The 22,281-nt window shown below is 42.1% G+C and overlaps 1 protein-coding gene across 7 annotated transcripts in view; it reads right to left on the bottom strand.

Annotated features, from left to right (window-relative positions):
* dusp8a (dual specificity phosphatase 8a) overlaps nucleotides 1-22,281 on the bottom strand; it is a 42,785-nt gene that overhangs the window by 4,164 nt on the left and 16,340 nt on the right. For 6 of the 7 annotated variants that reach the window (XM_041997264.1, XM_041997265.1, XM_041997268.1 and 3 more), the window contains exons 3-5: nucleotides 21,172-21,310; nucleotides 506-672; nucleotides 241-400 (exon numbers count right to left, since the gene is read on the bottom strand). In XM_041997264.1, coding sequence (XP_041853198.1) covers nucleotides 241-400; nucleotides 506-672; nucleotides 21,172-21,310 — 466 coding nt within the window. Of the gene's footprint in view, nucleotides 1-240; nucleotides 401-505; nucleotides 673-5,814; nucleotides 6,505-21,171; nucleotides 21,311-22,281 lie in introns of those variants that run through there. The other variant, XM_041997269.1, reaches the window with a different exon arrangement.

Below are 22,281 nucleotides of genomic sequence, written 5' to 3'. Positions count from 1 at the left end.
CGTATCCTTAAACAGACTTTACCCGGAAGAATACAGGGAGTCATCTGTTGTGTTACAACTAACACTATTGTTATCTCAGCTGCACGTGACTGAGACAATGTGCAGATATGTTGTATTGAATATCACAGCAATCTTTGACACATAACTTGAGATGAATTTACTTCCTTGCAAAGGCACCTCCCTCAGTGGCTTTTGTACTTTGTGCTGCTAATATTTTCAATATATTTTGACTTCACTCACCTATAAATTCATTGGTTTTGTCCAGCCATGGAAGCAATTTCTCGCAATAGTTGTCATTTACAGGGATGCGCATGAAGTGGCTCTCACTGATAAAATCTGGCTTGGGGCAGGTGTTGCTGGCATTCAGAACATAGGTGATTCCATTCTGAACCATTAGATCCTACAGAGAGCGTTAAAAGTGGTTTATGGTCATTATTGTGAGATAACAGTAAAAAGTCTTTTAAAGAGTAATGACATCAGTGAAAAGATGCAGAATAAATCCTACCTTGTTGAGGACGTCTTTCTGTGAACCCAGGTAGAGGTGAGGCAGGATGCGAGTGGGCCCTACATTAGCAACAGGCAAACAGGGCTGGGACAAGCTCATTGGCAGAGCAGTGGCAGGCTTCCCTTCACACAGACCAGGGAAACAGGAGGAGAAAGCTGCAAAGCCTCCTGCAAGAGCAGAGGACAAGACAAAAACTGGTTAGGCGCACTAATGATTTTCCACTGAACAGTCACACAGCGCTCTGGAAACTCTGCAAAGGCTCCAGTCAACTCATCACGAACATTGCTCCACCATTAGCATGGCAGACAGACGCTCAATAGATATTCAAAGGTTGAATCTGGGCTACAATGTCTGGGCCCCGCTTAGTAAAACAGAAGCAAAAAAAAAGAGGCTCTCTGTGCTTCTGTGTGTGAGTTAGGTTAACTGCTGGGCGGCCAGGAATGCATGTCTGGCCCTTTAAGAGGCAGGCGGCTCCACTTTTGGCATATGTACGTGTGTGTGTGTGTGTGTGTGTGTGTGTGAGTGTGTGTGTGTGTGAGAGAGAGTGTGTGGCTCTGTTTCCTGCATGAGCTCATGTCCTGTAGCAGTGCATTGCGTCAGGCCGAGGGAATGAAAGAGGCCACAGGTGCAGGGCCAGGACAGAGGCCCTGTAACATCCCCCTGACAACCGCAATGCACACACACACACACACACACACACACACACACACACACACACACACACACACATTGACACTTACGGATATCAACTCAAACATCATAATCTTGTAGAGAACATATGCTCAATACTCACTCTCACCATCTTTAATTGTCTCTCCACCCAGTGCGACCAAACACACACACATGCCCACATTCATCATTACTCTGCAGCGCTGTGGTTGTATAACTGCAGGGTGGGGGACAATAGAGGATTTGGGGGTGAGGTGTGTGTTGAGGAGTGGGTAATGACTTTGCTGAGGAGTGCTGAAAAGGGAGGGAAGTGCTTCAAGGAAACCTTGAGCCCAGAAAAGAGATTGGAACCTAATCTAGGTTCAGCCCTGCTTGACCCAATCTAGGCCGTAGTGCATGTGCACCTAAAACACACACACATAAACACCACACGCACAATCGCCGAGTGAGAGTGAGTGAGACATGACATCACTAATTTAAAGTAGCAAACACAGCACAGGGCAGGCAGGACATCACTCTCCATTGTAACGTACACCCAGCTGCATTGCTCATGTAGCAACAACACACACGGAGAGCAAACAGAGCCAGCAGCGTGCACTGTGTACTCAACAGATATAACATCTGGGATAAATAATGATTAGATTTAAACAACAAAAAAAAAGTTGTGCAAATGTTTAGAGGATACCATGTTAGAAATTTGGAGCTACTTCACAGCAGAACAGCTTCAGAGGAGTAAAACACAGGGTCCGTCGTCATGACCCTGTGCTATTCTGGATGCACTGTCACTTTAAGAGCAAAGTGAAGAAGGCCTGTCTGTTTCCAGTTATTAATGGCAACCGGCAGAGCGATGACATCAGTGCTCCACATGAAGGGGGGTTGAGCAGAGAGAAGGACAGATGCAGAAAGAATGATCAGATAACTTTCACGATTTAGGAGGGAAAATTTCCTGCAAAGGTTGAGGGGGTGCTGGCATGCAGGCATGCTCATATCATTTAATCTTTTTAGGCTCCATAGTGTTGACTAAACAGACATCTGTAATTCACACTTGGCTTTGGGCTGCGGTGTACGATTCCTCCAGCGTCTCTAGTGATCCTATGTGCAGCACTACAGCGTCATTAATTGATAAAACAGAGGGAGGAAGAGCTCTTTAAAGGCTTTCTTCCTGGTCTTTCTGTTCCCAGGCAGCTCATGTTGGAGAATATACACACAATGAGAATTTATTTTTTTTTTTTTTTTTTACTGCTACCTATAGTATTTACTGTATTTGTGTTAGGAAGAGAGGAAGAGACAAATTCCTGGAGTTCATTAAATCAACAGGAAAAGCCTCACGTCACACTGCAACCATTTCCCTTTCGTTGTGAAAACATTGTTAGAGAGTTGTTAGAAATACTGAAGACAGGATGTTTCACAGTGGACAGAGTGTGTGTGTTTGTGGCTAACACCGAGGAGAAAGTGTGTTTGTGTGTATGAATAGGAAGTGAACACAAGAATAAAAATACTTCTTTGCCCTTTGATCGCATGTGGCTGGATTAATAATTAGAAGCATAATTACTGTAGCTGACCTCATCTCGTGTTAAATAAACATTAAAGAATAGAGTGTGTGATTAAGTGAGTGAGTAAGGGGTAACTGGCATGCAATGAGATGGAAGTCAGAGATAAGAGGGCAGAACTTGGTGTGCTTTCCTGCTTTTTTGGAGAGCTATTGCATTACACTGAGATTACCCCAACACAATCACAAACACCTTCTTTGTAGTCAAAGCTTTACACGGTCAGCGCTAATGGACATTCGTCACAGAGGATAAAGTGTGTTATTGGCACCTTGTCACCTGAACCCACTCCACTTAAAGTTGCCATGACAACGAGGAAGGGCAGTGATGTTGACAAGAGTTGGCTTGACTTGTTGCCCTGGGTGTTGTCAGGATAAAATAACAAATGGCACAAAATAAATAAATATAATGCAACCAGAAAATGCCATGAGACATATCCTGAAATTTATCCATAATAAAATGATGACACATGTGCCAATTCCAATCTAAAAACACTGTACACTCACGCTGTTGTCACAGAAAGTACCCATGACACACAGCAGCCCGACGGCTCATGAGGATGACATCAGCAAGTCAAAACGGGAAAGATGAGTTCACTGTGATAATGAGTAAAACCAATGTGCTACTCCATTACACTCAAGAGATAAACTTATTATGTGCCTAAGTTTAACTGCGACTTTAACCAAAACTAAATCTACAGCACTATTAGAAAATGAACGTTAATGTTCTCTGTGGAACAAACATAAAAGCTTATGGGAGAATTAAAAGTCATTTTCAGTCACACACTGAAGTCATGAAAATGTACTTGGACAGGATGTAACTAACCCAGTTCTGAACACGCGCTATAAAAAAGTAAAAAAATGTTCAGGGAAAATGAAAACACACAAGCAGGAAAGAGGGCACTGTGTCGCCATCGGCAACACTAGCCAGCACTGACTTCCTTTTTCCGTTCTTCTCTGCTCACTTCATCATTTATGCAAGTGCTTATTTTCCTCCCTTGCTCCTGTCAGAGCCAGCCAAACTCAGGCCCTCTTTGTTCACTAGTTGTAAATCCTCATCCTCACCAATCAACACCCAAGTTTCAGTTTTAAGATGCAGGTTACAAGGATGGTGTTGCTGTAGAATGGAGGTGGAAATCTCAAAGATACTGATGCAGGAAACACCTGTCTGGCAGTTAATGAGAGCTCTGCTGTTACATCACTACTGTTGGTACAATCGACTGCCTTGTCAATACAAGCTCACCCCTCCTTTCGTGTGTGTGCTTCAGCCTCTGTGTGGCTTTCAGTTTTCCCCTTTAACTCGTCTGTTAATGGAGAAGAGGGGATACACACATCCATGCACACATACACACAAAACCCTGGGGGCATTGATCTGCCTGAATAACTACCCTGCACCCCTCTGTGGCTTTCCTCTGTGGTTCATATCAGGGGAGACATGACGCCATCCCTCTGTGCCCCTCCAGCTGTCCCCTCCACTATGAGGGGACATTAGCATCTCAATGTGAGCCCCCTCATCCTGCCAACATGACATCATTGCACACATGTCCCTCTCAGCTCCACAAAGGCTGAGCTGCAGCCTGGAGAAGCAATGAGAGTATGTGTGTTTTTGTGGTGAGATTGAGCAACGTCTGTCAGAAATGTGTAGATTGATAGAATACTGATGAGCCAGAAGGATGAGGTCATTGCTTTTCATGCACTGTTTCAGCTTTATGACAGCCTGAAACGGCTATATGATTAACATGTCGTCATAGAGGCTGACGGTTAAGCAGTTTATTGTTTCTTTATCTGACTGGACAGATAACGAGAAAATGTCACTTTGATCAACTGCTGTTTCAGCGGTACGGTGTTACTGCAATATAAGACCATAAACCCTCCAGTAATTTAGCCTGCATTCACAAGTCCACTTCCACAGTGATGTGTTAAAGTGCTTCAGTACTTGTGACACACGCAACCTATTTTCACCTGATGATGGTAAATGTGCGATACATTTTTCCAAAGTGGCAAATGAATTTAAAAAGTGGAAACCTGTCTGTGTGGAGATAAACTGAACATGAACACGTGCACTAATGTGAAGAGCTACTAGGCTAACTGCTTCACACCAGATCTCTGGGATCCCACTTACATTAGAAATTTTACACTCATATTCTCATGTGTTCAAACTCAGCAATACTAGCAGATTAATTCTAATTGATAAATAGCCAAATTGTTGTTTTGTGCAAAATGCACAGCTCCGTTGTTGGATTTTTTCTTAGCACAAACAGCTGTCATTGCCTCATCGCTCTGTGTGAAAAGGTGTTATGTTAAGCACCTGCAGTGCACCCTGCACACATATTGATAACATAATCTCTACAAGACACCATTCTGCAGTGGGAGAGTGAGCAGGAATGAGTGCAAAAAGCCAAGAGCAGAGCAGAAGAATGAAAAACAGCCTTTGTAATAGTTTTACATCTCAATGACCACAGGCTGAGAGAGCATGAGCACTATGTAATACTGCGGGTCACGGCTTTCATTCTTCCCTCTGAGCCCTTTTTCTCTCCTCTCTTTCCTCTTCATCGCTTCTCATCTTCATGATGTCATCCTTCTAATCCCCCTTCTTCCTATTCTGGTTCTCTAAACACATTAGCTGCACAAACAAAAGAGTGAGAAAACAATTAACAGGTTTGGCTCAGCTCCTATGATGTATTATTTCAGCCTGTTGTAGAAGTAAATCTAGCAATTGATCTGGTACAGATCCTTAAAATTCACTTCACATCTATCTTTCGTTTGCAGCAAGCATGGACTGGAATACCTGACAGTCTCTGGAGCCTTTGTACCGATCTGCAGTGCACAAAGCATGAAAGGTTTTCCCCTTCTCCTCTATACCTGCACTAAATATCAATTTATTTTACAGTCCTGCCTCCAGTAAAACACTTGAAAGTGTTTACCTCCCAAAAATCCATTTCAATAATCATTCTCCACATTCTTTGCATCTTTTACATGGATGCCACATACACAGGCCTTCATTCTCTATATAGTGTTCTCCAAACAGGTATGTTCTGGTCCTATTGCTCACACAAACATGCACACATCCTTTCTCCTTCAGGTGGATACACACCTCGAAGCTCTCTCCCCTCCTTCATCCGGCGGACCCTGATCTTCAGCCTCATGTCTGTGTCCTGCAGATCGGGCCAAAAGCAGTCCTCTGCTGGGGCAATCACCACATCCAGAGGCATCCCCTAGTGCAAACTCTGTCTCACGGGCGCACACAGATAGAAATGTGCTGGTGCTCTGTCCTTCGGGGACAGAGTGACCCCTCGCCAATCAAAAATATCAGAACAAACAAATAGAAGTGGACGGGGTGACTGAGGTGAGTCCTCAGGCTGAATGTCCACAAAGTCCACAAAACTCCACTGCTTCAATTAGCTGCTCCTGAATGGACAGAATGAACCACAGACACACACAAAAAATATATATAAAACAGTCCAATATGTCTGTGGACACACTCCTCAAGTCAACATATGGCCAAAATCCAATGTAATAACCACAAAAATTCCTAGAATCCTCCTGCGTCAATATTTGGCAGTTCTGTGGTTTTATGAAGATCGGTCGTCTCAGAAAGCACAAGAAGGAAAAAAAGTAAGTAGCCTTTAATGTCAGCGCGTAAATGCCAGCTGTGATCTGCCTGCAGCTGGTTTACAGAGCGTCTGTGTGTTCCTCTGAGCGCGCTCTCTGTCTCTGTGAGTCCACAGCTACAAGAGCTGCCCACTATTGTTGTGCCGCTGCACTCTCCTCGTTTCTCATTCGCTCAGTCACTAGTTTAAACTCCTCCCTCTCCCTCCTCCTCCGACTCTCTCTGCAAAAAGGATGACGGAGCTGCACTCTCTCCTCAAGCTCGGGGTTTGAATGAGCTCACTTGCCGTGAGCTCAGATTCTACCCAACCTCCCTCCCTCCCTCCCTCCCTCCTCTGCTACCTCCCTCTCTTGTGGAGCCAGCACTCCGTCATAGCTAATGTCTAAGGCACGTAACCACATTCCTTACTCACCCAACAAATATGCGGCCACCTCAGGGGCCTAGCTGAGAAGCTGGCCTCTGTCAGGGCAGAACTGAGGCTAAGACAAAACTATCAAGCTGCTTGCAAAGAGATATGCAGCTATCAGTTTTAATAGCATCTATGATATTGATTACAGAGAACACAGAGCAAGACCCGACTCGTTTAGAGAAACTTGTGCTGATGTGCATCCTAATCTGGTTCTCAAAGTAGATTTTTCCCAGATTTTTCTCACTTTACTGTTGAAAAGTCATTAGTCATGCATTCAATTCAAAATATGGCTTTTCAAACTTTGTTTTTTAATGATTAAAGCCATATTATTCCTAAAAGATGCTTGTCTGCTTCTTAAAATACAGATTGTGTACCTTTAATGAAACTAAAATGTATTGTATAATAGAAGATAAAACAAGTTAAACAGCTCCATTAGATGAAATGCCTTAGATGTGCTGTAGTCTGTAAAGACTGGGGGAGTGTCAGTGTGTTGACAGCTGTTGTGTTTCTGAAGGTGAAGGAATATATTCAACTTCATAAATGTTTCCTGTGCTGGCTAATGTCACTGCGTTCTCCTTTTAGAGATGGAGGGGAGAGGAGAGGAGAGGAGCACAAGTAAGGCTGGATGGAATAAATGAAATGATGAACACTAGCGGTGATGAGAAGACCAAACATGTTTGCGGTCGACAAACATCGTTCATTTGACAGGCCACAGACTCCCGGTACTTGACGATGGAATGACAAACATGTAGGCCACAAGTTTAGCTATAGAAAGAAGCAGCAGTGACTTTAGGAAATTACCAGAGGAGACTAGATCTTAACTAATTATGGTGCAAATACAGATTTTATATTTTGCTTTTCGTGTTTCAGTTTAATATTTCACAAATTTTGCTAGAAAAACAAGGCCTTAAATCAACAAAATCATCTTTTTCTCAAACTAACTTCTAAAAACAGTGTCTGGACAATCAAGTGTCCTCCCTGTCCGTCTGCTCAGTCTCTGGTTGAGACGTTACGGTACACTGATTACATTCAAACCAGGTCAGATGGACCTAAAACACATTAAGTCACTGCAAATAATAAAAAACAAATAAGCTTATACAAGATGTCTAGTGAGGGGGGCAGCCGCATGCTGACTGACTTCATCTCATCACTGTGGACCCCTGATTGATCACACACCATTGAGAACACAGCCTTACGTCATCCTGTGCAAAAGCGGGAGAGGCAGAGAGAGGAAATAGGTCAGTTTGCTCATGATGAGCTTTGTGACAGATGCAGACAGTTTTTGGGAGGGTTTCAAGCTCTGAACAAACACACCCAGCCCACTAAAATCCCCATTGCAAGACACACTCCTGCATATTTTCCCCACCTGCAGCTAGCTGAGGCAGGAGTGGCCCTCCACAGTGGTCAACAGGAATCACTACACTTCAAACACACTCCTCAGTCGCCCAGGTTTGATCTCCATCTCAAACAAGTTGTTATGTGTGTGTGACTCGAGGCCATAAACCAGCTTTGAAAAGGACGACTTCCTAACACCTGCAAACCCACAAAGCTGGAAGCCAACAGCAACAAAAGCTGTTTTAATGCTTGGACCCTTTTAAGATCCTAAAACAACATCATGCCCTTGCTCTCTTTATGCCCCTCTCCTCCTCCTCTAGTCCTCAACAGAGTAACAAGGCTCAGAATAGTAGGTGTGTTAATTAGAGGATTACAGCCAAGACGCTATAAATGACAGCCAGGCCTTTTTTATTGACTGCACATGTGTGTCCTGCTGTGTCAGAAATAGGTAGTACGGTCACTCCCATCACCCCCTCCTCTGAGATTCCTTCTTAGATTTAGTGTGCCTTTATGATACTGGGCTTGTTACTGGGACAACACATAGTTTACAGACACATACACATACATAGAGAATGGCCAAAACAGACAGGCAGAGCAGTGGAGATGAGTATGACATAGAGGCATATGGTAAAATGCAAGAAGGTGTTAAAAGGCCAAAGGGGCTCAGGAGATGAAGACAAGTTCTTAGTGCTTCTTGAAATCTGAAGCCTTTAGAAGTTCAGCTGTTTGATTGATTAAAAGACTGAGGTTTAAAAAAGAAATAACAAAAGTTACTAGAGAGGGTAGGAAAAGATTGTCAAAATGATCAGGACGTGCAAAATTTTGTGAGATGTGGAAGTTGTTTGATGTCCGTCTCATCTGCAGTCTTTTTAATAAAACATTTGAAATCATAGACTTTATTTCATCCATTTTTGTTAGACAAGATAAGGTGATTTAAGGTTTTGTGGGTATTTTTTGTCCAATTTCTTTAAAAAAAAAAAAGATGCAAAAAAAAAAAAAAAAAAAAAAAAGATGCAAAAATTACTATGACTTATCTATTTTTATATAGTGTATTTTTATACAAGTGACAGATGTGACCTGATAAACACGATCAAAGGCCTCTTCAGTGGCAAAGAAAGAACTTTCTTTCTCTTTGTAAAATGTAAATATGCACCTAGCTGTTGGTGTTTCACATTTTTTAATTAAGCAATTAATGTAAATCCATTGATCCTTTGATCAGAAAAGAAAAAATACAAATATTATTGATATAATTAAGTTTTATCTGCACAGTTAATATGTTGCTTTATACTTTCAATCAACTGAGAAATTGTTTTATTTACAAAATGTCCTTAAATCCCTAACAACCAGTTTTGACATAATAAAAAATTTGATTTCCAGTCACAAGACAAAGAAAAGTGGGATATTCTTAACACTTTAATTAAAACAAACAAACAAACAAAAAAACGCCCCAAAAACGTACAAATAATATCTGACTAAAAACCTGTAATAATCATGTCTTTGTGTTCATGTAAAGTCAGCACCTTTGGCACATGTGACACATTCAAGGTTTCCCTGATCTGTAGTTTTTCAGTAACATAAACCTTTTTTTTCTCCATCCAATGAATCCTCAAAGCCTAAATATCAGACATATATCTACCAAATAAACTTAAGTATTTTTCTTTCATTTGATATATTTTGTTGAAGCTGTCACCCTCCTGCCGAGACAGGCAGCAACAGGAGTGTCAACCGACACCGCGGATCATCTCTCAAGATATCGCAGGAAAGAGAGACGTCATTATCTGGGTAGAGAAGGTTCGGGTGATGAGTTAATGTGTGTGTTTAGCTTTAAGTTTTTGTGTGTACCCATGTGGGAGGAAGATCAGTGTTGCAAAGGTGAGAGGAAGACAGAAAGAATGTTGCTGCAGGGGTTGGGGGCAAGGTTGACAGTTTTTACTCCAAATACAAGTTTAAGTGCATATGTGTTTGTGTGCATGTATAATATTGTGTGTGTGTGTGTGTTGATAGTGGCGGTTGTCAGGGGATCAGTAACAAGGCTGTTCTTGCAGTGATGTAATGCCTACAGGAGAACACAGCTGCCATGCCTGGGGGGTGAGGTAGTCACCCGGGTAGCAAGCAGAAAAGATAGATGGAGCAATTCAGGGTGAGGGAGGTGCTGGAGGTGAGAAGACAAGATGGGGGTGCGGAAAAAATGAGGGGTGCTCCAATCACTACAGAGATATTAGAAATTCATGGTGACTTAAATAAGAAAAGTAAAAAAAAGTGTGCAGGTGACATACAGCATTAAAACTCAAAACATGTCAAGAACTTAAAACCTCTCATGCAAATTATACAAAATATAAACATTCAACATTTTAAAAACTTCCTGGTTTAAATTAAAGTCCCTTCAAAATTCAGATTAACAGCAACAGTGTCTGGAATTATTCTCTAAACATGTTTGGCTTCTCAAACTAAGAAACCTTTGTGTATATGAGTCATGGCCTCCTCACATCTATGCTTTATTGTGATCCCTTCATCACTTTCAGAATAATATAAGAAACGTTAATTCAATATAAGACAGTACGAGTGAGGAGGCGAAAATTTGAAGGTGAACCAAAGAAAAATGCAAGGAAATGCATCTGAATGCATTTCTAAGCTGGGAGAAAGGTGTATAGATTACTACTTCCAAACATGAGGTAGCTTCATCTCTCAGCCTGGAGGGAGGCTTCCTCGTTTTAGTCATGCTGGAGACCCCGCTGCCCTCCAAACAACTTAACCCCCTGGAGGAGCTCAGAAACCACAGCTACTGCATCACTAAATCTGCCAGACTGGCAAGAAATTAGTTTGCACTTGTATATTTATATGCACGCATACACACACACACACACACACACAAGGGAGAGAATCAGGAGAGAAGCTATCAAATACACCAAGGGGCATCATAAACCAGATGAACTACTTAAAAATCCCAGTTGGTGGTGTTCAGTGATGTGTGTGTATGTGTGGAGATAAAAATGGGGTTGTTACAATTTAACATTAACACAACCAAAAGTTGATCCTTCAGTATGAGTGCATGAGAAACCTGAGTGTTTCCCTAGTATGCACGTGTTAAGTGAATGTACATTTCAGCTATGAGTGAGACAGTTTAAAGCTCTTTTCTGAGCCTCTATACAGTATGTGTGTTTCATGCGTGTGTGAAAGAGATGGAGGCTGAATATCTGCAGAAATTATGTAAATCAGTCTGAATTAATGAAAACATTATGAATGTGTGCAAAGAGAGTGCACACTCCTGTCCATGCTGATTTCCCCTGAGGTGAGTTTGTCTACTCAAGTTTGGCTGAGCCGAACAGAGTGGTGTTTTATTTTAAATGCTAATGTCCTGAGCTGGGATGCACAGGTTTCCTTGGGGCACAATAACAACCTGAAAACACACCCCACCTCTTTTGCATGTGGGACAGTCTGACACATGGGGAAGCATCACAATAACTGCATTGCTCTGTCTGAGAGGAGCTGACAACAGATCAGTTTAATGAGCTTGTGTGGCTACATGCAGACTGACAGGCAGGTTTCAGATCAGCTGAGTGTTAATTAGCTCCTCTCAGCACAGCAGGCAGGCTGACACACAAACTGTCCCCACAGCAGAGCTGGAAGCTACGCCATCTGGTCCCTTGCTAGTTCATTGTCCTCCATTGTCTTTTTTACCTGTCCTACAATTAGCTAAGACAGCTTGACTGTACCAGGGTGTCTCTGTTGTAAATGTGTGCTATGATTAGCATAAGCATATTCTTCAACATGACAGTAGGTCCTGGCTTTTCTCTGACATCAAATGCAAATCGGTGCAGAGGAAAAAAAATGTCTGCGTAAATTATAGTGAAACTATTTTCCTGCACAAGAGATTTTAAAAGGTGTTAAATTTTCACAATAATTTGTACAAAAAAAAAAAGTTTATGAAGAAAAAATAAATTAAAAAACAGAACAACAGAAGTAAAGCTTTGCACCCTGTGACTATATTTGGGTGTGGAGGACAGTGACGGCTGCTATCACAGCACCCGAGGTCAAGGTCGGCTTTCCTGACTACATGCCACGAAGACTGTGTGTCTGTGTGTGTGTGAGTGGGTGTGTGTGTGCATATGTGTGTGTGTGTGAGTGGGTGTGTGTGTGCATGTGTGTGTGAATGTGTCACATCCACAACACGGCAGTGACATCAGTCCGTCAGCCACCGAAGAACAATAGAGAAGGAATGACGCGATGCAATGAAAGGAACTAAGCAAGCTGTTTGTGTGCAGCCTGCCAACGCCTACATCATGCTGTTAAATGGTTTCTAGAGCCGATTGTGAGACTTCTGAACTTCCCTCTTCTGTCTAAATAAAAATCTGCTCTAAGGTGTAAATACACAAGCACATCCTTAAGATACACATTTGTATATATACATGCTGAGTTCTTTAGGCGTCTCCCTTTCACCCTGGGGAGCCCTGATGTTCCTTTATCTGAAACAGGAAATAGTTACACAACAGAGGGGGAAGTGGCCTGAATTCATTTATGAATGTGTGTACATGCTTGTGTATGAGAGACTGTAAGTGTGTTTATGTGGGGAGATATCAGGAGGACAAGGAATGATCACAAACTGCTGCATTCCTCTATCTGAAGCCTTTGGCTTCCCTGCAACTCCAAAATTAGCCAGTTGCTGTGGCAATGGAAAATCTCGAGCCCTTATCAGGAAACTGCCAGGACAGCAGAGGTCCAGCCCAAAAGTTTCTGTGTGGTCAGCGAGTATTTACTGTAAAAAGGCTACTGTTACATGTTTGTATACATACCAGGAAAAGAGTTAAATCACAGAGGATTTACACAATGAACTGTATCACAGAGAAATACTCATGTTCCAATGAAGTTAAAGCCTTATCTTTTTTTAATGGGAAGTTAGTTAGAAAACTTTATATTTACATAGACGATCATTATTGTAACACAATTTGAAACGCAGCCAAGAAGTAGAACATCATCCATACATTGTAGGTGTGGTGCTAATGTGAAGAAAAAGCTGAAAAAAACCCACATTGCAACAAAAATGAGTAAATAAGGAAGTAGTGCTGCAGCATGCCAGAGATAAAGTGCATCAAAGACGGCTCGGTGATAAACAGGAATCCACCATTGTTCCAAGGAATGACGCTATGACAGGAGCAGCAGTGGGCAGTCCGAGCATGAATGGAATTTAGTGGATGCAGGCCAGGCCTGAGTAGGATAAACTAGCATAATTGCTAGCTTATTCTTTCCCTTTTCTTGTGCCTTTAGGAAATTTCCACTCCACATGTGTGTCAGAGTCGTCAGCATAAATGCTGCAGCGGTAAACTGATGGCAACGGCAACCAAAGCACAGATGACTTGGCCCGGACCCGTGGGGACGTTTGAGTTATGAGGTGCTGATGGGGGTGAACCGAGCCCGGGTTAGCTTAGCTGTTCAACTTCAGCTCCTGTTGACCTGATGTGTTGACACTGCCTAGGTAACAGTTTCAACAAACTATTTTTATCCCACGTTGGACGAATGCATGAAAGGGGTGGGTTGGGATGTTCCAAGAGTCTTTAGATAGATTTCAAGAGCCATAAGTTATGCACTGCGAACGGACTGTATACACATTACAAACCATCTCTATGGCTAACGTATTTAGGGCACTTTACTGACTCCAAGTATTGAAAAAAAACCAAACAAAACAAAAAACATCTTTTAAAAGGAGATTCAACATCTTAATTTGCGTTACTTTCCAGTATGTGTTACATGCGCATTTCCCACTAAGAATTTAATCTTATTCCTATTAAGTGTCACAGAAACGAACTGAAATGGTCGTCACCTATAAGCTCCTCTAAGCTTAATAGTCACGTCTAGGTTTTGTTAATGTGTGTGTACGCCTGTACTGACATCACAAGCTCTAATCTTTATTCACACAATTTGGAATTAATGCTCATCTCTCTTTTGAATGGATCTGGGAGAAAATGTAATTTTCTTCCTTCGCATGCTTAAGTGCATAAGTATGACTACGCTTCACAAGTGTGGATGTATATGTGTGTGTTCAGGTGTGTGTTCAAGAGCCCTCTGAGCCAGCAAAGGACTTTGAGTGATGGAGGAGAAAGAGAAGAGGAGCAGGAGGCAAGCGGAGCAGAGAGATCACGTCATGGTGGAAACATTTGGCAACAGCTCACATAAACACTCACACACACACACACACACACATACACACACACACACACACACACACACACACACACATATGCAGGCCTGTTTTTGTTCTCCCGTTTTCAGGGAAAGAAGGAGAAAATGACATCAAGCTTATCATGTGAGGCCAATGAGACCAAGGAAGGAGGGGGTGAGAACACTGGCAGAAACAGAACATTGTTACATAAAACTCGACTCAGCGCAGACCTCCCGTGGGCCCCGTTACCATATTATGTATGTTTATGTGTATGAGAGCCTGTCCACATGTGCATGCATCTGCATGCTTGCTGAAGTGTGTGTGCAAGTTAATAATGAGGACAATACTTCATCAAAGTGGGAACCTAAAAGAGGAGCTCAATACATATCTGCAAAAAAATGCATTATGTCATGGTTCAGCTTCAATGCAATCTCAAAGTCTGCAACACTTTTCAGATCAGGAGGTGATGTCATAGTTATTCTCTAGCACATATTCTGTGACCTTTGTGGTCCTTTGGTGTAGGCTGGGGTGGGGCTGGTGGGTGTGCATTTGTCCATATATGTGTGTGTGTTTATGTATCTACAGGCCAGGGTGAGAGCATCGAGGCCACTGGCGCCAGATGTGATGACCGCAGGAGTCTGGGCCTAAAAATAGAGCTCTGTTCTCAGCTTCGTGAAACAGAGAAGAGGAAGGAGGAAGAGGAGGAGGAGGGGATGGGTGAAGAAAGGAAGAAGTCAAGGGAGAAAGTAAAGGGGGCTGGAGGAGAAACGTAGGGAGAGGTGGCGAGGAGGGCGAGGTCATTGAGAATAATGTGTCAGACCTCCCTGGGGATGGTGAGCTCACCTCTTTAATAGCACCACTGGCTCCTTCTCAATGAAATCATTGATCTGCTGGAGCTCCCCAAAGTGTAATGGAGATAGTTCAAAGGGAGGTGGGGGAGGCAAAGGGAGAGAGGTGGCAACAAGGTGCAGAAATGACAGGTTAAAAGGCTAAGGGACACAGAAAAGAGTTGTAAAAGGGGGGGGGGAATTAACCTGAGGTGTACAACCAAAATTAGTTTGAATCTTCTCATCTGAGTGGTTGTCAATGACAACATGCCTGGAAGCATAAGGTAGTGTGCAAATATCACTTAAATATTGTTTGCACAGCTTGAGTAATAATGTCAGTCTAGCTTTCATCACACAGATATCTCAAGTAGCTCATCCTGTCTGCACCGGTGGAACAGCCATCATGTATTTCAGAGAAAACATTTAAACATAAAAAACACTGCTGTGAGCATGCATACACAGCCATGCCAAAAAAAAAAACAACCTCTACCATTGTTAATTAAATAATGAAACTGTGTTATAAGTCATAAGTTATTCTTCAAGTGAGGTTCTAGCAACCAAATTTCAAGACCTGGTAAGGACTATATGATGATGTCCTTTTTGTTAATATGACTTATGTATTTGCCATGACAGACGTTGGTGAGGTTTCCCCCGTAAAGCTGCTTCGGAGGACAGAAGGACAAGAGGACATCCTGCTGGGGTCCAGAAGAAGAAGAATTCACCTTAAAGACGGACTTTCAGCTCTGCAAGGGCTGATAAACACTTCACAGGACAGCCTAGCTCATTAAGTAAGATCTCTGGCCACACACACACTGAATGAAAATAAAGCCGGCAAACACTTTGGCACACACACACACACATTCAGGACGTAATGAAGAGTATTACCTCATCTCCTCAATAGCTCTTGTCCCTCTGTTCTGTCTTTATTTCTTTTGATCACACATGCATTCTCGAACATTGCCTCATGCGCGTGCACACACTGCTTCATATGCACATATTCATGCAAAAAAGGACGCAAACACACATGGAATACATGGATACACTAAAACACACACATGGAGACAAACAGACCTCCTTATGTAGCTCACTGGAATGTCTCTGTGAACGGCTGCATTGTGAGATTCGGCCTCTTATGATTACCTCACCTCTTCAGCCTCTTTCTGAAGCACAAAGACACACAAACACACACACACACAGGTCGCCACCCTGTTGTATATCAGAGTAGCAGAATTACATATAACTAAAATGACCTTTGTACTTCCGTCTGGGGAGGCACACCCCGACCTTATTTCTCAAAGACGATGCTACGAACTGCAGCGAAGTAGTGTGTCTGTGTGTGCAAAAAAAAAGAGTGTGAACCAAAGACAATGAGGGAGAGGGACCTTTCATCAGTATGTCACCACAATGTCTCATCTTGTGCCCTTTCATTGATTTGGCCAACTGACAGCGTGGGTATGAGCTGTAAAAACAAAACTGCTTTTCCATTTAAGATGCAAAACCTGTATTCATAAAAGTTTAACAAAAATGCTTTAAAAACGACTGTATATAGTTCCTTCTGCACAGTTATAAATATTTTTAAACTGTGGAACCAGGAATCGTGTGCACTGAATTCACAAAAAAAACAAAAAACAAAAAACAAAAAAACCCCCCAAAAAACAAGTGAATTTAGTGCACACGATGATGTCAGTGAGTATTATTACTTTTTTCACCTTTGTGCCTGAAAGCAAAATATGCACTCAATCTGATTAAACTTACTTTATGTACTATGGGAAGCTCAAACCTTGCTGAGCCTGTTTATTCAAAGAGGTAGAAGTCACAAGTTAACTATACATACCTGCAAACCTGGATTACATCATAAGGACACAACAGCTGACTGACTTAATTTTATTTTTTAAATATGAAATATAAATAAATATGATGGCATCTTTGTTGATTAAGCAAACAGTTAATACAAAGATGCATGTTTTAGAGGTAACCCTACTTTAACAAACCTGAATGAAATGAAGGGCTTGTTAACAGGCTTGCAAAGAACTTGATGAGGAAGTTCATTAATTTGACTCAGGTGTGTTGGAGTAGGAACACATCTAAAACATCCAGGCCAGTGGGTTCTGAGAAACACTGCTCTACAGTGTCTATGACGGGGTGCCCAAGTCCAGTCCTCGAAAGCTACTATGCTGCATCCCTCATTCGCATGTCATTTAGAGCTGCAAAGGCCTGGTAACGAGCCATTCACTTCATTCAGGTGTGTTGGAGAAGGGATGCATCTAAAAGTTGCAGGATAGTAGCTCTTGAGGACTGGACTTGGGCACCCCTCATCTACGTTAACATAAAACAAAGAAAAGCAGAAAATTCTTCATTTAAGGTGCTGAAACAAGCAAATTATTCACATTTAAATATTTAAAAAATGTTAAATATGTAAATATTTGCCTTTAATTTTTTGTTGATCCAGTAATTGTTTTAGGTCTGATCAATAGCAGCTGCTGTGTGGGCTCAGAGCGCTGCAACATGCTGCCCCCAAGTCTCCCCAGTGAAAACAAAGGAGACACATGTTTTCACTCCTTAGCTCTATCTCATTTGTCCCTCCTTTGTCTCTCTGACCCAGTAATGCGACGCTTTAGTAATCCCACAAAAAACACTGGCAGATGGCATTGGGAAAGATTAGGAGCAATGTTGCACATCTGCAAAGCCCCCCACACCTTAATTCTCTCCGTGACCTACCTGTCCTGTCAGACCTTGTCAGAATACTTTTTGTTTTTTTCAGTACTGCAGTATAAATGATTAAAAAGAATTATTTTTATCTCCACCTCTCCTCCGCTTGGACCCATCAGTCAACTCTATTTATCTGTAGAACATAAGGATTTTTTTTTTCATACCTCGTCTAATCGCTCTTTCACTTTTTGATGTTTCTCTTTCTATTCTCTGTCTGCAGCTTCATCTGCTAAAACTAGAGCATGAGGTCCAAATGCCAACATCAAAACATTTCACCCTGGCAGGTCTACACGAGAGCTGCTGTGGCACATGTCGCAGCTATGCAGCTGGCATTAGCCAGCATAGCACCTAGCTCCACTTTTGCAGGAAGTGGTCAGTGTTATCTTTGCTTTGGCTTTGTGCTTACAGATTGGTGGGAAACACGCAAACTTTAGACCCACTGGGAAGGCAGCTGGCTCCAACCAAATGGTGCTCTACTCTTACTACACACACACATATGCACACACACACAAAAAAAAGAGAACACAATCTGAACTCTGAAAAAGGCAAGAGACATCAGCCTGAGATCCAAGTGGGTGAGATCACCACTGTGGTAAAAATATGGCTGTCCTGGGAGAGACATGTTTCTCACCAACACTTTCACACAATCAGTGAAATGCTTGTGCATTTCCCTCACTCTTCTACTCACATAGATCCACAAGCATATGCACATACTAACATTTTCCAACTACCACAACAACCACATCCTGAAATACATAATTAAAAGTAATTACACAGTGAGAGACAGTAGGGACCAGATTACTTGTCTCATTCAAAAACAATGATCCAAACTGGGATACGGCCACATGACATCACCCGCAATCAGGAAGCGGTCTATATCGAAACTAGTGCTATTGATTATTTGGTCAATCGGGAGAAACCCAAGAGGGGTCACTGATTGTTTTTGGATCAATACGAACCAAGTACATGCACTTGGGATGTATAACATGCCACTCAATCAGTTTATCTGCAATCTCCCAGTCTCAACAATTAATTCCCCTGGTTTGTGGTAAATGTAAGCATATTTAAATTAGTTTAAAATGCATAAAAAAAAGTAGAAAAAAAAAAGATGAAAAACAACAAAACTTCATATTAGAATAGAGCATCACTGCAATCTGACACTGGCAAGATTCTGCAAAAATATCACTTAAGATCGAAAATGTTCCTCCCCTAAACAAATTTAGTAAAAACTTTATAATTAATCCTATCTTATTTATCTAAGTTTTCTTTTATTTTCACAACTCTATTTCATCCTTCGTCCTTTCCCATCTAACATTACCCCCTTCACTTGATTTGCAGCGAGTGTAAACAGTGTTGCGCATGGTGTGCACATGTGAGGCTGAAAATAAGTCGTCAGTCAGATATGAAGTCATCGGAAGAATTATTAGTATCATAAATCAGAGGATCAGCAGGGGGAGGTGAAAAAGAGGGAAGCTGAGGGAGAAGGAGGGGAGAATCCAATGAGCAAAGGAGCAAAATAAGAAAGAGGGTTATTGCTTGCAATTTTTGGGGGAAGAATTATTCAAAAAGTGAGAGTGAAGTTTTCTTTTTTTCTTGGACAAAACAGGTTTTTAACAGAGTTCTATTACCTGAAAGGATCTAACTGGAAGCCATGATAAGAAGTGGTCGAATTCTCTAAATGCTAAGGAGGTTCATTGCCTGCTTTAATGACTACTGTCCTGTATGAAAGGACACATTGTCAATTCTATCAGACAGTCCTTTCCAGGAGTTTTGTGATGTTAACTGCATGCAAGTCCATCCGCATAGTTTTACTACCTAAAGTCCTTCCCCTTGAGAGGGATGAGAGCATATACGTGCCTCTAAAAAAAGAATAAATAAACTCAAAGTGTATTCAGATTTTCACAAATAACATTTTCCAAAGTCCTTAAAAACTCCCCCTATCATGTTTTCTTGTCTTCATGATGTGCAGAAAGTAAAGAAAATCAGAAAAAGATCTTTTTGATCACACAGTATCATTAGATTCCTTCTTGCTGTTGACTGCTCACTCGTCTTCTTCACTACATTAAAACTCTGCAGCATCCTCTCACTCAACTGCTCCTGCATCACTTATTGACGGAACTTGATAATGCACGCAAGCATGTAGACGTGTCCATACACAGTCCTCCATTTGCCCGCCTACTCCCGTGCATAAGCACCAAAACATCATATATGCACAGGCCCTGGCTGCAAGCTCTACTGACCCAAATAATACAAGAACCCAAACAACAGTAAACGCCATTGGCTCAGTCCTTCCAGGGGAACATTCTCTGCCACTGTTGTCGTGGAAACAGCAGAGAAGCAGGGACAGAAATGGAAGAGGTGTGACTTTTTTTTCTCTTGAAGAAACACAGTGAGCTGTGGAGACTGATAATGAGGAGAGAACTGCTGACAGAGAAACTTTGATTAATAACAATATGTCTGATCAAAAAAAGCTGAGGAGGAAAATCCTGGATTTAAAACACAATCACAGAGAGTGTGCGTGTGCGTGTTCGAGAATGCACCATTAAGTGTGTACAGAATACATCTCTGTGACTGTAACTAATTTTGGAAGCTGGGGTTCTTTGAGGCAATCCTCATTATCCATAAATGACTCATGAAATAAGCAGTAATCTCCCAGTGGAAGGAGCGTGCTGAGAGGATGTGCAGAATGGGGATGTGGGGATGGAGAGAACAGAGATTTAACTGAGCAGCTTGCCTCTGCCCATCTCATTTCCAGTCCTGACTAAGGCAGATTACACTCTCTGCGCTGACACATTTAGGACGGATTCATAAGCCTCTGTGGGTGGATGTGTGTGTAATGTCATCCCTTAAAAAGCTGCAGCCATCACAATCAAGATGATATTAACTCAAGGAGCCTATTAACAGTCCTGCTGGAGCTCTATTATAAGTCTTAGTGTGCTTGATGGGCAGTATGACAGGATAATCATTCTGGTAAATAAGACCAGAGGATTGAAAGTTAAGCTTTACATCAGTGTTGTGATGCTGGGTAAGAGAACGACCTCGGGGAAGATTAAACATCAAAGAGTCAACTTTGAGAGACTTTGTATCAATGAAGCATCTTTTTGATATTTCCCTCTCTCCATCCTATCTTCACAATCACCTGTGAACCTGACACTTAAAAGTCAGACCATCAGTCGTGATAAGAAATGAAGAACAGCTGGTATTATCTGACTTGGATAAATCTGCTGTAGTGACATCTGCTGGCTGAACTTTGCAATGACAAGCAGTGCACCTGTTTGCTGTGTAATGCAGGGATGGAGATGTGATTTTAATCGACAGAGTGAACAGCATTTTTTTTTTCATACCACTATCATCTCGAACATTTAACTCCCACAAATATGCCCACATACACAGACACTTTCACATACCGGTAAGAAGGGAGACTTTGTGGAAGGTACCCTCCAACTTTCCCATGAGAATGTGCACAAAGCCATCTTTGGACAGATGCCCAGTCTCTTTGGAGTTCTGGTCATAAACCACCACTTCCTGCTTCCTGCCCAGCTCCACCTGCGCAACGGATAAACAACAAGGAAGAAAGGACAGGTCATTATTCAGCACTGCAGTGGAAAATATGATCAGGATCCTCTGCCAACAAGGAAGCTAATATGACTGCAATTCTAAGCATTTGACAGTGGTTTGAAGAGGTGTATTAGAAGATTCATGCTTAAAGGAAGCAGGTTATATGGATTTAATTTGAACTGCAGATTCTTAGGAATATTCTCTCTTAGCTGAGAAAACTTGAGCATTGCTCTACGACTTTCTGACGACACACTAATAATGAATGCGCTGCCTGAGCTTTTGACAATCTGACCCCGGGATAGTTTCCTCAAACCCTTGATTATTCTGCTGCTGTCACCCAGAAGCAGCAACAAGGGGAGGAAAATGAACTCCATATCTGCTATTTGTTGTGATAATAAACACTGGCTTGAGTAAGTTATGAAGATAAGGCATAAAGCATGGGATTATAAATAATGCATAAGGGCTGAAAATTGCAGATCTCAGATATTGCTGAGACAGTTGGTTGCCGTTATGGTGGGTAATATCAGCAAAGTCATAAAAATGCGGTTACACCGTAGAGAGTAAGGGCGCCCAGTGCAACTGAGTGATGCTGCTTCTGTCAGATTGTGATAAAAAGGAGAGGATGTGAGCATGCGCACAATAATGTTGCTTCTGCTTTATGTGTGTGTGCGTGTTTGCACGTGGGAGTGTGAGCACGTGCATGTGGCTGCACACAATCCAGCCGGGCTGTGTTGTTCCCCCATGTTGTCAGGCAGGCTTTGGTCACATGACCATGAGGCAGCGCCTACTGCAGCTATGAATCACTGCATCACTGAAGCGCCACTGGACAGGAGTGGAGAAAAGGAGGGCGGGCGGAGAGCACGCTTTAGGGAAGAAAAGATGGAGAGGGTCTGGATGTTGGAGTAAATTGGGCAGGGGATGATGGAGGTGAGATGCAAGACAAAAATTAAGAAGATGAG

This window comes from Melanotaenia boesemani, chromosome 10 (assembly GCF_017639745.1).
Source record: "Melanotaenia boesemani isolate fMelBoe1 chromosome 10, fMelBoe1.pri, whole genome shotgun sequence".
Taxonomy (NCBI): domain Eukaryota; kingdom Metazoa; phylum Chordata; class Actinopteri; order Atheriniformes; family Melanotaeniidae; genus Melanotaenia; species Melanotaenia boesemani.
The sequence above is the reverse complement of the archived record's forward strand: the minus strand, read 5'-3'. Positions and strand labels throughout refer to the sequence as shown.